At 48.6% G+C, this 15,959-nt stretch overlaps 1 protein-coding gene across 1 annotated transcript; it reads right to left on the reverse strand.

The window, feature by feature from the left end:
• Positions 1–1,836: 1,836 nt before the first annotated feature.
• On the reverse strand, positions 1,837–12,958 carry LOC112892912 (ABC transporter C family member 14-like). Its single transcript, XM_025960009.1, has 13 exons — positions 11,387–12,958; positions 8,928–9,424; positions 8,531–8,792; positions 5,518–5,838; positions 5,259–5,345; positions 4,546–5,163; positions 4,290–4,454; positions 3,889–4,183; positions 3,553–3,767; positions 3,128–3,433; positions 2,981–3,044; positions 2,470–2,709; positions 1,837–2,318 (listed from the first exon to the last, which is right to left on the reverse strand). The coding sequence occupies exons 1-13, from the start codon at positions 12,758–12,760 to the stop codon at positions 2,218–2,220; spliced, it is 4,545 nt and encodes a 1,514-aa protein (XP_025815794.1). The 5' UTR covers positions 12,761–12,958; the 3' UTR covers positions 1,837–2,217.
• Between the last annotated feature and the right edge of the window lie 3,001 nt (positions 12,959–15,959).

The following is a 15,959-nucleotide window of genomic DNA, read 5'->3' on the forward strand; positions in this document are numbered from 1 at the left end:
GTCGACGCATTGGTTAGTTGATTATCCTGAGAGCATTTCAAGATAGAGAAGCGTTTGAGGGACAAAGTCTTCAGCACCGGTTAAATCGACACTCGCCGGTGCAAGGCGTCGCTGCAATGATGTCAGCAGAAGCAGGCAGTTGGAGTTCAACGGCTAGCAGGTAGGTATAGTGTGACCGGTTAAACCGACACCCATGATCGGTTTAACCGACACTTTATACCTTTCTAGGTAAAAGTATGCAACGGCTATGAGCTGCCCTCTAGCCTATTTAAGCATCTCACCCAAGGTCATTTGATGCTGCTGGAGTTCGTGTGAAGCACCCGTACTCTGAATAAGTTCTCCGAGCCATCCAAGAGCTCATTGATCAAATCCTTAAGCGTTACACAAGCTTTGTGAGTGATAGCGCTACGCTAGCTCTAGTTAGAGTGAGAGAGCAAGATGTAGATGCCTTGTGTTGTTCTTGAATGAACCTCAGTTGTAATCTCGGTGTGCCGGCCCCTTAGAGTCTTCATGGCTTGTTGGCAAGTCTTCGACCCTTCGGCTTGGTGTGGAGTGGTGACGACGGCTTTGTGCGGGGGACGAGTAGACCCCTCCTCCGTGGGAAGCTCCGTAGTGAAGGCGGCATCAAGGTGAACAGGGGGCTTGGCATGAGCCTCAGTGGCCGAGCCTTTGTTGCAAGTCAAGGGGAGTCCCGGAAGAGACTTGGTGACCGGAAAATAATACTCTCTGTGAGTGCTTTAACAATATGGACTAGGGGTGGCTTATTACCTATCGATACTATGGGATAAATCATCGTGTCAAGAGTTTGCTTTCCCTCATTCTCCTCCTTACGTTTCCTCATTTTATACTTGCAATTTGTGTACCTTTACTTTCTTAGTGTAGCATCTTGTTAGGATTGGTTATAAATTGCAAAACTTGTGTTGGGATGAGGGTTTCACATTAGATGAACCGTAGTTGCACATCTAGATAGCTTGTTTAGTTTAAGTTTTGTGTAAACTAGATGGAGACCATAGGTTAAGGTTTTAAGTTGCCTAATTCACGCCCTCGCCTCTTAGGCTACAATCATTGATTCCTTTCACATCTAACAAAAGGTACGATAAAGGTAAAAAGATGAGTCACAAATTCTATCCTATTCGGTAATCAGTTTCATATCTCACAAACTATAAGTTCACTATGCATAAATTTTGGTAGGCATGCAAATTCACAAGTTCCTCGAACACTGACAAAGTTTTAGCTCAATTGGACACTTCACCACCCAAACTGATCATCTACCAAAACTACTCTATGCTTAAACTGCATTCACCCGGACTGATGAAACCCCTCGTATCTGATGCTCTAGTTAACCAATTCTCAAACCATACCGAAGTACTCTGTGTAGAACGAGCTCACCAATTTGGTGTGAATTCAAGCATGTTTGAGCCTCCAATTACTCACTCTAAATAGATTGGTTCAGAGCCACTAAATATGGACAGATTTCCTTCCCTACTTATTCCTCCCTCTTTTTAAGTTGTGTTGTGTGTTAAGTTGTGTTGTGTGTGTTCTGCTCCTCTCTCTCTCTCACTCACTCAAAGTAACGTCCAGATCTGTGAGAAGTGAAGGCTAGGGTTTTCTTTGTTTTCACTCCTACTCAATGAGCAATCAACCATTGAATTAAGCAACCAATTAACGGTGCACAATCATTGAACTTGAGGGCTGTTTTTCTAGGTTCCCAGTCATCCTCCGTATGGAGGGATAGTCAAACATAAATACTACTAGCCAAATATATTTCAAAAACTGCGTGCCATAGAAAACACGTAAATCATAATGGATCAAGTACAAACAAACAATACACACAAGTTCAAATGGTTCTTCTAGAGAAGCAAATAATTCTTTCAATTTCCATGGTTTTTAGTTCCATACAGCTGATCTGGCCTGCAGAAAATCTGCCCGAGTGATAATATTCTAGTTGGACAGTACATTCATACATCATCTTCAACTCACAGTATTAGAAAATTTCAGCCTAAACGGCTGAAACACCTCTTGAAATCTACTTCGTCTCAGTCATCTTGATGCCTTTAATCCCATCGTGGCTCCTTCGCTGACCTTCCACACAACCCGGTTACCGCTCACGAACTTTTGAGGGCTCGCAGTTTTATTCGGAGCAAATGAATGCAGCTTGCTAGTTCAACACACCATTTCCTCCGAAATCTTGAGTCAAAAATTATGCCATCTCCAAGGCTACACATCGGATGACCGGTTTGCGTACTCTTGAACCAATGCTCCAAAGAGAGATGGCCTTTCGATCAGATTCGCAGGCCGGTCAAACTCCTTTGCTAGTCCTATTAGAGCAATGATTCAGATTTTAGATTGATAATTATGATGATATTGGGCAGCCTGAGCTAGAGTTCTAAAATGCTAGTATATTGCTAAGAAGCTCTGAAGTTCAATGTAGCATTATCGCGAACAGGGTGTTAAGCTTTAGATGGTTACCTGCATCGATAACAAGGACTCTGTCGCAATCCATAACTGTTGGTATTCTGTGGGCGATGCTGATGATTGTGCAAGCTGCAAAGTCTTCCCGGATGATCTTCTGAATCACAGCATCAGTTTGGGAATCCACTGAAGCAGTGGCCTCATCCATGAATAGTATCCTGCTGCGTTTCAGCATCACCCGGCCCAGGCATAGCAGTTGCCGCTGTCCTACACTCCAGTTCTCACCGTTGTCGACAACTAGGTAGAGAAAAAGGTAAAAATATGTTCATTGTCAGTACGTAGCTGCATCAAATGTTTCAAGAAATTTCTTTGGTTCAAAAGGCTGCTGTAAGGAAAAACTTAGGCCTTTTCCATTAAGTTCTTCATGCAAGTAACTGACATAGTACCCTTAAATCACTATTTTACGAACGTCTTATCGGAGAAAACAGTATGAAACATTGAAATAAGAAAAACGAAACTCATATTATTTTCTCGGCATATTAAACACTTGAGTTAATCGTTAACAGACCTGAAGCGTCAAGCTTTTCGGGTTTTGAAGCCACAGCTTCTTTCAACTGACAACGTTCCAAAGCCTAAAAGGGAATCAAGTTTAGCTCCTAACAAGATGATAGCAAAAAATAAATAGATGAAAAAAAAGGCTTGTTGAAATATGTACCTGCCAGATTTCATCATCAGAATACTGCTCAAGCGGATCGATGTTGCTCCGAATGGTCCCCTCAAAGAGAACAGGCTCCTGAGGAATGATACCAAACCGAGACCTAAGGTCATGGAGTCCTAAAGTGCAGATGTCAACTCCGTCGATAATTATTTTCCCCTCAGAAGGCTCCACTATTCTGAACAATGCCTGGATCAGTGTTGATTTCCCGCTACCGGTTCGGCCAACGACTCCAATCTTTTCTCCTCCATGTATGCTTATTGTGATGCCCTTCAACACTAGGGGAGTGTTGTGCCTATACCTAAACTGCAGAAGCACAGAGACAAACTCGTGTTACTTGATGCTTCTCAATTATTGAATGCTGCACCATGAATATCTTTTTTGAAAAAAATAAAATGTATCAGACTATCAGTTTTGGGATGTACCTTGAGATCAACGACATCTATGTCTCCTTTTGTTGGCCAGTTAGCATCTGGTAGGCAGTCCTTGATCCTCCATGCGGCCTCTGAAGGAATGTTTGTGAACTGCTTTATCCTCTCAACTGAGACCATTTTGTTTTCTATGAAGCAACTGATCCAGATGGCCCAGAACAACACCTGATTGAGGGATAGACCATACGATAATGATAGACCAACATACTCTGCATTGTGAGAAGGGTATTCAGAGTTCGAAACCATTAGAGAATAGAGAACGTCACAATATCTCCACACAGAAATCATGATGGTAATAACTGTACAGTCAATCAGATGGTAGAAACCCACCTGGCTTCACGAAGTTGCTCGGCAATGTGACCATGAGCAAGGCTGTGAAGCAGAGAACAAAGCTTCCGATCAGCTCGAGCCGGAAACCGAGCCACTCGTTCGCGCCGTTGTTGTGGAAGTCCATCTTCAGGCTCGCGTTCACCCGGTTCAGGTTCTCCTGCAAGAAGCTGTCCTCCTTTCTGAAGCACCTGATGGTCATGACACCCTGAACCGTCTCCGAGAAGTGGTGGATCACCGGAGCCTTGGTGATCGACTCGAGGCGGGTCAGTTCCCTTGACGTCGCCAAGTAGTAGCCCTGCCGTGGATCATACCAGATCGTCAAGAGACGCAGCAAGTGCAGAGCACAACAAAGTGAAAGCATCAGAGAGAGTTGTTGCCATGGCGGCAGAGCGCACACTCACCCGGTACCAGAGGTTCAGTATCACCAGAGGGATGATGGCGACGACAGACGGCCACGCCACCTGGCACGTGACGACCAGCACACTGATCACGGTGATGTACATGGACACGCTCATCCAGACGAAGAACGGCAGGAAGAGGTCGACGTTCGTCTGATCCGATGACGCCTGCGGGAGATCATAAACCATCTCAGACACTCAGATATTACATGAACAGGAGCAAGCAAATCAAACAGAGAAGTGTGTCCCGATGCCGTACCCTGCTGAGGATCCTGCCGGACGGCGTGGTGTCGAAGAAGGACATGGGTGCGTGCAGGATGCTGTTGAGGATCTGCTTGAAGAACTTGTCCGCGGTCTGGAGGCCGATGACGGCCACGAGGAAGGCGCGCGCCGTGACGAGCACCACCGAGACGGCGGCGATGATGGCGTACACGTTGATGAACAGGGACGGCCGGAACGAGGCGGCGTTCTCCTCGGAGGTCTCGTCGGCGAGCCAGTAGTCGCTGGCCACCAGCGAGCACTGCCACGCGACGGAGACCGCCACCACCACGAGCGGGCCCCACCAGCCCCACGCCTCCGTCATGTACTGCTTGTACACGGCGAAGCTCACGTGCCCGCTCTCGCGCTCCTCCTCCTTGATCAGCCGCGCCGACGCCTTCTCGGCCTTGGGCGCCACGATGGAGGACGACGAGGACGATTCGACGTTCTTGTTCGACGGCTGCCGGGAGAGGGGAAGCTCGCGCTCGCTCGCCGGCGCCGCGCTCTCCACGAGCTCCATGGAGCTGTCGTGGGCGGCCACCAGCGCCGCGAAGTCGGAGCCGGGCTGGAGGAGCTCGTCGTACTTGCCGGATTGCACGATCATGCCGTCCTTCATCACCTGGAAGGATGTGCAGTGGTTGATTCAATTCAGAGGTGCCCAAATGTGACCGGAATCAATTGAGAACACTTACGAAAAAAGCACAAGGCGCTTACGTATATGATATCGGCATTGTGCAAGAAATCAACTTGGTGGGTCACAAGCACAACGGTCTTGTTCTTCAGAGCACCTCTCACACATTCCTGCACAAACATAAGCAGACGTTGAATTCAGCCTACTGCTATTCATCCGATCCAGTTGGGAATCTGAAGCACATAAGTTCAGTATCTGATCAAGTTCAGCAATTTTATGACCGCAACTGTCAAACTACCAGAAACTTTAGCGAAATTGAGCTTCATCATGGAGTACGAGTACCTTGAAGATCTCAGTGCCGGTGTGCGCATCGACTGCGCTGAACACATCGTCGAGGAGGTAGACATCGCAGTCCTGGTAGACGGCACGGGCGAGCTGGATGCGCTGCTTCTGCCCGCCGCTGAGGTTGATGCCACGCTCGCCAATCTCCGTCTGGTCGCCAAACTCCATCATCTCCAAGTCCTTCTCCAGGCAGCACACCCTGATGACCTCTTTGTACCTCTCCCGGTGCATGGGCTTCCCGAAGAGGATGTTCTCCTCGATGGTGCCGTTCTGAATCCATGCCGTCTGCGCGACGTAAGCTGTGCTGCCACAGACCTTCACCTGCAATCAATAGCAAACAACAGATGAGGCTTCTGTTTTATCTCCCTATGAAAATATGAGGGTTGCTCTCTCAAAGGTTGAACTCGATCAAAGATTCTTTTGAGCAGCTTTATGAGCGTCTCACTGAGTACATGTTGTCGAAATTTCCATATAGAGGAGGAACCAGTTGAAAATATGTATATATATGAAAGAAGTTAGAACTAGTACAGTATAAGATTGGTTGCTACAACAAAAGAACCTGTATCAACAGGTTTAGTGAATCTACCTTTGCGTACCCGTACCTTAACAAATCATAAGAGAAGCATTTTATTTACTTTATCAATTCTACAATTGGTCATGGTTATAACTGCACTATGGTATCTTGCATATTACGTGCATTTAGTCAGATATAAACATTATCAGTTAACCTTTTTACTCAGGCCAACATCAGTTATGTTCTTTTTTCTATTTTGTAATGTTAAGAAAAAAATAACAAAGGAAAATGAAAATTGAAAACCAAATCTAATAAATGACGAAAAATCTAAGGTTTGATATTCGGTTTTCAGCCCGAAATTTGAACATGTCAGTAAACCTCAACTTTTCAACAAATTTAACAATACAAATGGCAAGACGCATGTCATTGCAATGCAAATATAGCCGTCCATGCATGCATATACAATATGACAACTTCACAGGACGACCAGCACTCTAACTCAAATAGTATCACTTTGGAGATGGTGCTAGCATAAGTTCACTGGTTATACCACAATTCAGTTTTTAGGCTAACTTAAAAGCTGAAACCAAAAGAATTAAACAAAGATAAAAGAAAAGTGTTATGGAAACCAAATAAACCGAAAAAGTGGTTATTCATTCCATTTCGGTTTGTCCAGTTTTCCCCACCCTATACAAGACCATGTGCGTCTCAAATCCAATGTCCCCTTGGACACTCAAATCCAACACAAGGAAAAACTCCGAATTGGACGCCCGAATCCGAGCCAAATTGCATCATCGGGGGTCCACGCTCAAGCAGCGTGTCCAACATGTCCCAACGGGACGCCCGAATTGGAGTCGGACTCTCATGCTGGTGTCCCACGTAACAGTGCTGGCCAATGGCTATGGCATACGTACAAGACGCAGCAGAAGATCGCCAATGATTCCCTACGCTGTTCACGGTCAACCACACACTGGCGCAGGGTACTAGTAGTACTAATTCTGAGTCTGACCAGACCACAAGAGAGGTGACGGAAATCGCTGCAAAGCCGATTCCACTGAAAAGCACGCGCGCGTCCGCCGCCGTGCAGGCCAGGCCTGCTCCGGAACAAACTTGGCATCTCCCCCACCCATGATAAGGCAGGCCCGGATCCTCGGTGCTCCTGGCTTGGATTCTACGGAGTACGGGACTAGTACTAGTAGAAAGAAGAACATGTTCCATCAGCTGACCTGAGGCATCGATCGATCTTGTCTTTTTGTACTATACTGTTGTGTTGTGTCTGATCCCTGAAACAAGGCACGTTCCGACCTGTATGTGCCGGTACCACCCCGCACGATGGCCTGTCTGGTTTCTCCTGTCTAAACTTTTTTTTATGCCAACTAAACTACGAGTATTAAATATAGTCTAATTAAAACTAGTTATATAAATAGAGGCTAATTCGCGAGATGAATCTGTCAAACCTAATTAGTTCATAATCTAACCATATTATGTTACGGTAAACATGTGCTAATAATGAATTCATTAGGTTTAATAGATTCATCTTATGAATTAGCACCATCTTATGCGATTAGTTTTATAGTTAACTCATATTTAATATTTCTATTTGGCATCCAAATATCTATATGATCGGACTAATAGTCGCGGATCCTAACACCCTAACCAATCATGTGGATGTTTATTTCAGACTCTTACGATTTCGCTTATGTGCGCATGCAGCATCACCTGGAAAGACTACTCGACAACAACCTCCAGCGCTTAGGACAAACATTGTTGACAAGGTTGCTAGCTAGTGCGGTGCACTTTATGTCTCCAGACACAGACGCCTGGCGGGCCGATGATGTGGCATCGGAATCGGATCGAGATCTCTGGATTGCTTCTTCTGAGACCTGCGTGCGTCTTATCTCCTGGCTGGGTTATTATAGGCCTTTTGCAGTATTATAAGAAACTACATATAAGTGTCGTCGTCCAATGTACCGTAAATGTGTGTAGAAAATATTTCCGAGTCACAGATAAGTGAGTATAGATGGGTTTTAATGTCCGGACTATTGCACCAACTTAGTTGTAGTTTTCTATAGTAAGATTTATTGCTTATTATATAATCATTATTTTTAGAGATGGAAGAAAATGCAGTAGCTAAAGGTGGATGCTAAACTTTACTATTTTTAAACGTCAGTACTCGGATCCAAACAGCCGCTGCATGCTACGTACTAGGTACCACTCCATTGTTTTATTTTCCGATAAAATAATGGCAACGTGGTTCGTGCATCATTTATTTCAAGCCGGTGGCATGTCAATTCGCTGTATGTGTTGTGAGTGCTAGTTATCTTGGTGAAAGGAAGATGGGGCAATCATTATATTTTCCAAGATAGGGTACGCAAGGGTTCATTCGCTTAGGTTACTACGAATGAGTGCAAGTTCAGTTCAGTTATGTGTTAGTACTACGTAGTGGTGGCTCAAATGCATGCAGTAACTGCCAGCAATAGGGTGAGAATGTGCACGTACTTTCCCGGAGACCTTGCGCATCTCGCCGAGGATGCAGCCGAGCAGCGACGATTTGCCGGAGCCGACCATTCCCACCACGGCCGCCAGCGCGCCCGTCCGGATGTCCAGGTCGACCCCGCGCAGCACCTCCTGGCCGGCCTCCACCTCGTCGTCCCACGCGAACACGCCCCCCGTCACCTGCACGGCCGCCCCGTCGCTCCCCGACGCCGCGGCGGGCTCCCGCTCCACGGCGCCGTCGTCCAGCTCCGCGCTCGTCATGTACCTGTCCATTAATTATCATGAATTTTATTATTTTTGTCATCATTCTGTGTGTGTATTTATGTATATATAGTTATATATATAACACACACATATATATATAAAAATAAAAATAAAAATAAAATAACAAGGAACGTACGAGTCGAGCCGCTGCAGCGAGATCATGGCCTGCGACGCCTGTATCATTGCCTGCGGGAAGTTCCTCATGGGCTCCTGCAGGATCTTGAAGAAGGACGTGGCGGTGAAGACGAGCCCCGCGTCGAGGCGCGTCCCCCAGAGCACGCAGGTGGCGAAGACGAGCGCGGAGACGACGACGGGCGCGCTCCAGAGCGCGACGATGTTGCCGGAGATGGAGTACATGAAGCGGGAGAGCCAGGCGAACTCGAGGCGGCGGAAGCGGCCGATGCGCGCGTCGAAGTGGCCCTCCCACGCCTGGAACTTGATGACGCGCATGTTGCCCAGCATCTCGTTGGTCGCCTTCATCCGCTTGTCGCGCTCCATCATCAGCGAGAACTGGTACCGGTTGTTGCGCCGGGTGCCCAGCAGCACGAACACCATCACGCCGGCGACGCCCACCAGCGCCGACGTCACCGGGGGGCCAAGGTACGTGTACAGGAGGCCCAGCGCCACGCCAACCTGTTTTTTTAATTTGCGTAGCATTTATTATTAATCACTGATTAGGATGATGAAATCCATTCGCATATTTCTAGTAAGTAAAAACTCTAAAATATTTCCAGTAAGTAAAATTATTCATGAAGAAGTCGACATAAAAATTAATATTAGAAATATGAATGGATGTAATGAAAAGAAAATGTGCGCGCGGGACGGTACGGCGTTGATCCTTGTCCAAACGCTCTTCTAGATAGATAGATAGCCAGAGGCAGGCAGATGCACAGCTACTGGCAGCTGGTACAGTACGTAACAGTGAGTTAGAAAATGTAATCAAGGACGGTGGGTCCCGGATGTCATGCTAACCACTCGGGCAGCAGGAGCACGTGGAGGACTATGGGATTCGGGGACGAAGCGGATCCCAGTCAGTCAAGGCAGCTGGCGATCGACCACCAACCCCGCCCCGGTCGAGGCGACGGCAAACTAGTTTAATTATAATTAATATATATAATCGCCGTCGGCACGCACGACCATCTCTCCATCAAGCGAAGTACTCCCCGTAGAAACCGCGGCCCTAGGAGCACTATCTAAACAGTAGCAGTGGATTACAAAACAATGCACGTTCGTATTTTTTTTAAAAAAAACAAGGGTCAACTTGATCCGATCAACGCCGGTACGTAGCACCTAGCGCAGATGGCCCCTGATGCCGCTCCGGGTGCCATGGTGATTAAAAAGCCAAATGGGGAGGCGGCGACGTGGCACGAACGCCGGCCACGCATGGCGTCCCCCAGCCCTGGTTTCAGTTTCACCCTCTTTCTTTGTACTACTCGTGAAGAAAAAGGGTCATGATCTGTAACGTCATTTGTGGGACCGTGTGTGCACGCCGGCCGAGCGGACGAGCCTGGACGCAGGCGACAAAAGAGAGAGGAGCCGACGAAGCGAACGATAACTGTAACGCCGTTTTTTCAAATATGGGTCAGTTCTACTCACACGTTGAGAAAATACTTACTCACACCAATCTCGCTTACGTTTTCATTCTCGTTTCGCGTAAAAGAATTAATCCGGAAGTTGAAACACACTTAGCACTTGGATTTATACGTTGGTGAATCTTACTCTTAACTAGCAATGTGGGATAACTTGCTACACATGCTATGCCACTCACACTTAGCCACTGGTGAGCTTAAATTTATTTTTATTGGGCCGGCATGTCACGTTAACAAGGGATGCGGACGTGCTCGATCCCGGCCTGTGCCTTTCGCGCGATCGTAGCCGCCGCAGATATGATGGTTGCAGCGACGACGGAAATGCAATGCCTTGCCTTGATGGGCGAACAAACCAGACCTGCTCCTGCTGCGCACCGGCCAACTAGCAGCTGCATTTGCGTGCGGCAGTCGCAGTCGCGAAATAAGGCATGCGTACCGATCGATCGACCATAGCTGGTGTAGCTGCAGTGCCGAGGGCTCCAAAAAGAAAGCGCAAATGGGACACTCCTACGTGTGGTTTAGCAGCCGTATTTATGGTGATGCCTGGCCCAATTCTTTTTTTTCCTAGGTCTGGAATCTGTCTGAAACTAACCAACCAATCGGCCCCACGGAAAATTCAATACTGTGCAACCGCCTCCACAGGGGACAGGGCTCTCTCCGTCTCTCGGTCTCCCCCCACACTCCTCGCTTCTCCTCCAGTCCAGCAGACCCACACCATCCCCATCCATGCGTCCCTCACAAATCGTGACTCCAGGGAACAAAAAAAAGGCAACACACTTCGCCATCGCATCAACCATGAGGCGAACACGCGGAGCACGAGCCATCGCCAAAAGCTGCCAACACCCGTGCCGGCCGCGGCCGTGCCACAGCGCGCGCATCGCTCGTTCGCTCGATCGCCGCTAGCTACGACGACGACGACGTGCGCCGCAACGGCGCGGCCGGATCGAATCTAGTAGCTGCGATCACCGCGAAACAATCACGATCGAACTGTAAGGTCGGCAGGTACCTGGAGCGGCATGAGCCAGAGGTAGTGGATCTGCAGCATCATGTCGGAGAGCTGCTGCGCGTCGACGGCCATGTAGTTGACGATCATGCCCAGCCCGTGCCGCTGCCGCGCCGAGCACGACAGCCGGAGCCCCTTGCGGTAGAGCGCCACGATGAGGGCGCCCCGGATCTGCATCCCCAGCTTCTGGCAGTGGAAGTTGTACTGGTGGCTGCACAGCGCCTCCGCGCACTTGGCCGCCAGCAGCGTCGCCACCAGCCGCGCGCCCTCGCCCAGCGGCCGCTGGCCGACGGCGGCGGTGTAGTCCACGAAGCTCTGGATCAGCGTCGGGCCCACGTACATCACCGTCAGCCGGAGCAGCGCCAGCGACGCGTTGAGGAGGAGCAGCGGCCAGAAGGAGCGGAGCAGCGTGTGCCGCACCGGGTTGCCGGCCTCCTTGGAGGAGGAGGACGGCCAGTGCCGGGTGAAGAGCTCGTGCATGCGCTCGGGGCGGTGGGCGGGGGACAGGGACGGCACGTCCGACAGCTCCAGCGCCGCGCGGTAGCCGCGGCGCACCAGCGGGTTCATCCACGCCCACGACGCGCGGGACGCCCACGACGCCGTCGCGTAGGGGGTCACGTTCTTGTCCTTGCTGCTCTCGTCGTCGCCAGCCGCGTCCGGCGTGGCGGCGGCGCCGGCGGACGTCGACGCGGCGGAGACGATGCCCGTCGCGCCGGAGATGGCGAGCAGCGGGAGTGGGAGGGACAGGGCCAGCGCCGCCACCGCGAGCGCGTCGTCCGGGAGGGAGTCCGTAACCCCGGATGCGAGGCGCGCGACGGCGGTGCCAGCGAGGAGCGCCGTCAGCGCGGGCGCCGCCAGCCAGTAGAGCCGCAGCGCCAGCGGGTGCGCCGCCGCGCGGAACCGCTTCTCGTGCGCGACCACCGCTGCGGCGGCCAGGTGCGCCGCGCACTGCAGCGCCAGGAACGCCGCCTCCAGGGCCCCGCCCCTAGTGACGAGAGAGAGGACGAGCAGGACGCCGTAGAAGGCGGCGAGGACCGCGGACGCCGCGAGCGCGACGACGAACCCGGGCCCGAACCGCACCGCCGTCGCCGCTCCACCCCCCCTATCGAGCAGCGGCTCCTTGGCGGCGCCGCTGCCGCCGTTGAGGTCGCCGCCATGCCGCTCCCGCTGGCGCCGGGTGGAGACGAGCTTCGCCGCGCCGAGGCAGAGCAGGACCACCAGGAACACGGCCGACGCGGCCGAGAGGAGCACGCGCTGCGAGCACCTGGAGAGGAAGAGGAACGCGGCCCACTCCCCGAGCCCCGCGCCGGAGCCGGAGGGGAGGTCGCAGGCCTCCATGGTGACCCACCACGACGGCGGCGACGAGGCGAGGGCCATGCGGTGGCCCGGGGTTCCGATGATCACTGCTGCTGGCGGCAACGCATGCAGAGGCCGGTGATCGGGTCGTGTGGACTGGACTGGCTGCGTGCCTGGGTTGGGTGGGCTCGTCTGGAGGCCCTCTCCTCTTCCAGAGGGGCGGAGCTGGGGAGGAGAAGCAGAGGAGGGTGGAGGTTTCTTTTTGTCTGGTCGCGGTGAGCGGAAGAGGAGCAGGGGTTTATGGCCAATAGCTGCTGGCGCGTGCGTGGCTGGCTCCGTCGTCGATCCCTGGCGCGCCGTGCTCCAGACGGCCCGGCGCGGTCAGCATGATGTGACGTCGTCTCCGGTGGCCGGCCTGCCGTGCCGTTATTCCCCACGAGGAATATATACGCATGCGTATGCTGGACCGCTGGTGTCGAGTCGGCAACTTTTGTACCGGCGACGAATGCACTACGCGGACCGGCGTACATTTGGACTGGAAAAAACAAAGTCTACATAAGCTTCTAATTATTCATGATGAACTATTTCACCTTCTAAACTATAAAACCGAATATTCTATTATGTAAACTTTCCAAAACTGGTCAAATAACCATCCAATTAGTTTTGGATGATGGTTTTGCTATAATAACGCGGTTTTTTCTTTTTTTATTTATTTCTGTAGAATCTTTAAAAAATTATAGTAAATTATAGAAAAATTATAAAATAAAAAATTCAATTTGTTGGACTCCACATGAGTAGATCTAAATAGTGAGTGAAGATATAATATGGTATGCTTTAATATAAAGTTTTTACTGTAACTTTAGATCTATACTTTTCTATAATTAATTGGAATAATTCATAACTGTGGCTTCTATGGTGCAATTGTACAATTATGATAAAATTTATGCTTTAACCGTAGTAAAAATTTCATACTCATTCGATCATGTATAATTTAGTTATAGATTTTGTACCATAGAAGTTGCAATTATGAATTATTCCAATTAATTACAGAAAAGTATACATCTAAAGCTACAGTAAAAACTTTATACTAAAACATACCATATTATATTTTCACTGTTTAGACCTACACATGTGGAGTCCAACAAAATTAGATTTTCCATTTTATGATTTTTCTATGATTTACTATAATTTTTTAAAGATTCAGCGGAAATAAATAAAAAAGAAAAAAGTAAAACCGCGTTACTGTAGCAAAACCACCGTCCAAAATCACCTAGGGTGGTTATTTGATCGGTTTTAGAAATTTTAGAGCATAGAATATCCGGTTTTATGTTTTGGGGTGAAGTAGTATATTATGGATAGTTAAGGGTTATGTAAACTTTTTTCTTTGAATTTGGAGGAAGCCTGTTTCTGTTGCGGCACCGTGCGCCATGTCCATGTGGCATCCTTGCGCCACGCTGAAATGTGCATCGCAGCTTTTGCAGAAGATGGACAGCGTTCCATGAGGTACCCTGTCTTCAAGACGACCGATGGCGCTCTACGGCGTTGCCGCATTGGCATCTAGCCTCTGTAGATGGCCAAACAGGTCATGGCCGCATGGGGCACGGTACTTAAAATATTATCCGACATGGTGGGTACAGTGGTGGATACAGTCATAGTATCGGCACGGAATGGCCCGTAGTATTGTAAGTGGGTTGAAATTTCAGCATGCAGAGCCGGCATAGGTGAAAGTGCATCTAGGTCTCTAGTGGGTTTTGGTGAATAGAGTGATACCGCGATTAAAGAACTAATGATCATGATCTTGTTGAGTATATAAGCAGGAGTTGATTGGTATATCAATGGAATATTTATGACGAAAGATATTAAAAGTAAAGATAAAAGACTTATATGACAAGACGTGTGACTAAGCTATGATTAAAGTGACAATATTAACAAGCAATAATTACTATATGGATTGAGTTACATGTTGATGACAACTATTTATTCTTATATCTAAATAAAGCTTGTTGACAAAGTCATAACACTAGAAGAGAATTTCTTGTGAAGAAATGGATAATCTATCAATAGAAGATAAGTTGCAAAGAATTGTGAAGAATAGATTTCATTGATGATTTAATTATGATACAAACCTATATAGAACTCTATGTGATGCAAGGATGAAGAGTTGGAATTTGGGATTGTGTTCGAGGAACTAAGCTTGGCGAAGGGCAATTGGTTTGTGTCGGGGTACCAACGCTAAGGTGAAAAAACTTTCTTTAAATTCAACTTCAACTTGAAGAATCTTGGTCATGTAGAGTGTTCATATTAGCGAGTATCAATCCTTCTAGAATCTTATTGTAAAGATGGTAGTTTGAACAAGAAGTGGATTTCATTCAAAGATAATAGCTCAAGTCACTAGCTCAAGGAAGTTGTGCTCAAGTTATAGAAACCAAGTTGGATGCACTCCTCAGATTGAGAATGATCAAGGCATGACATGGTACACTTTTGAGAAACTCAAATGGTTGAAATGTAATCTATCTTTGATCTTGAGTATTGGTGTACCGTAGGGATGCATCACATTATGTTTTGGTTTAGCCTCAGTGCTCAAGTAAACCGAAGTAAGTTGAGAGAGATATAAAAGCCTCAAGTGCAAATTGAGTGGAATTAACAGGGGCAACCCGGAAGTTCCGGATTTTGCTTGCGTGGTACTAACGGCTAGTAGTTTTGAAAACCTGGAGGTTCCGGGTATGAGAATCCGGAAGTTCCGGATTCTAACTGTCACGTAACGACTAGTTTCTTTTGACCCAACTACTTATACCCTTTAGCACCCTCCTTGTGGGGCTGCTGTTCCAAGCATTTTTCTGCTGCTTGCTGGTCGTCCTAAGAAAGCTTGGTAGTCTTGTTGAGCTCTCCCCAACCTCTCTTTGTGAGATTATATGATTCTTGTAATATTCTTGAGTTGGGTTTGAGAGAGTGAAAGTTTGAGAGCACTAGAGAGCACAGCAAACCTTGAGCACTTGAGTTTGGCTGAAATCATGTGTTTCGCATTTGTTACTCTTGGAGCTTTGGCTCCTAGACGGCTAGGTGTTGCCCAGCGAGCACCCAATTGTGTGGGATGCCGCGGGAAGTTTGTAAGGGTCGGTTTTCACCTCCGTAAGGGAAGGAAATCAAGATAGTGGAAGGTCAAGGTGTGCTTGTGTAGCACCTTGGCGGGGAGGCTTTGCGGCGCTCCTCAACGGAGAGTAGGATTCATGTGTAGTACATGCGGTGAATCCGAACTTCGGTAAAATTCCTTGTGTCAACT

The sequence above is a fragment of the Panicum hallii genome, chromosome 5 (genome assembly GCF_002211085.1).
Source record: "Panicum hallii strain FIL2 chromosome 5, PHallii_v3.1, whole genome shotgun sequence".
NCBI classification, from domain to species: Eukaryota; Viridiplantae; Streptophyta; class Magnoliopsida; order Poales; family Poaceae; genus Panicum; species Panicum hallii.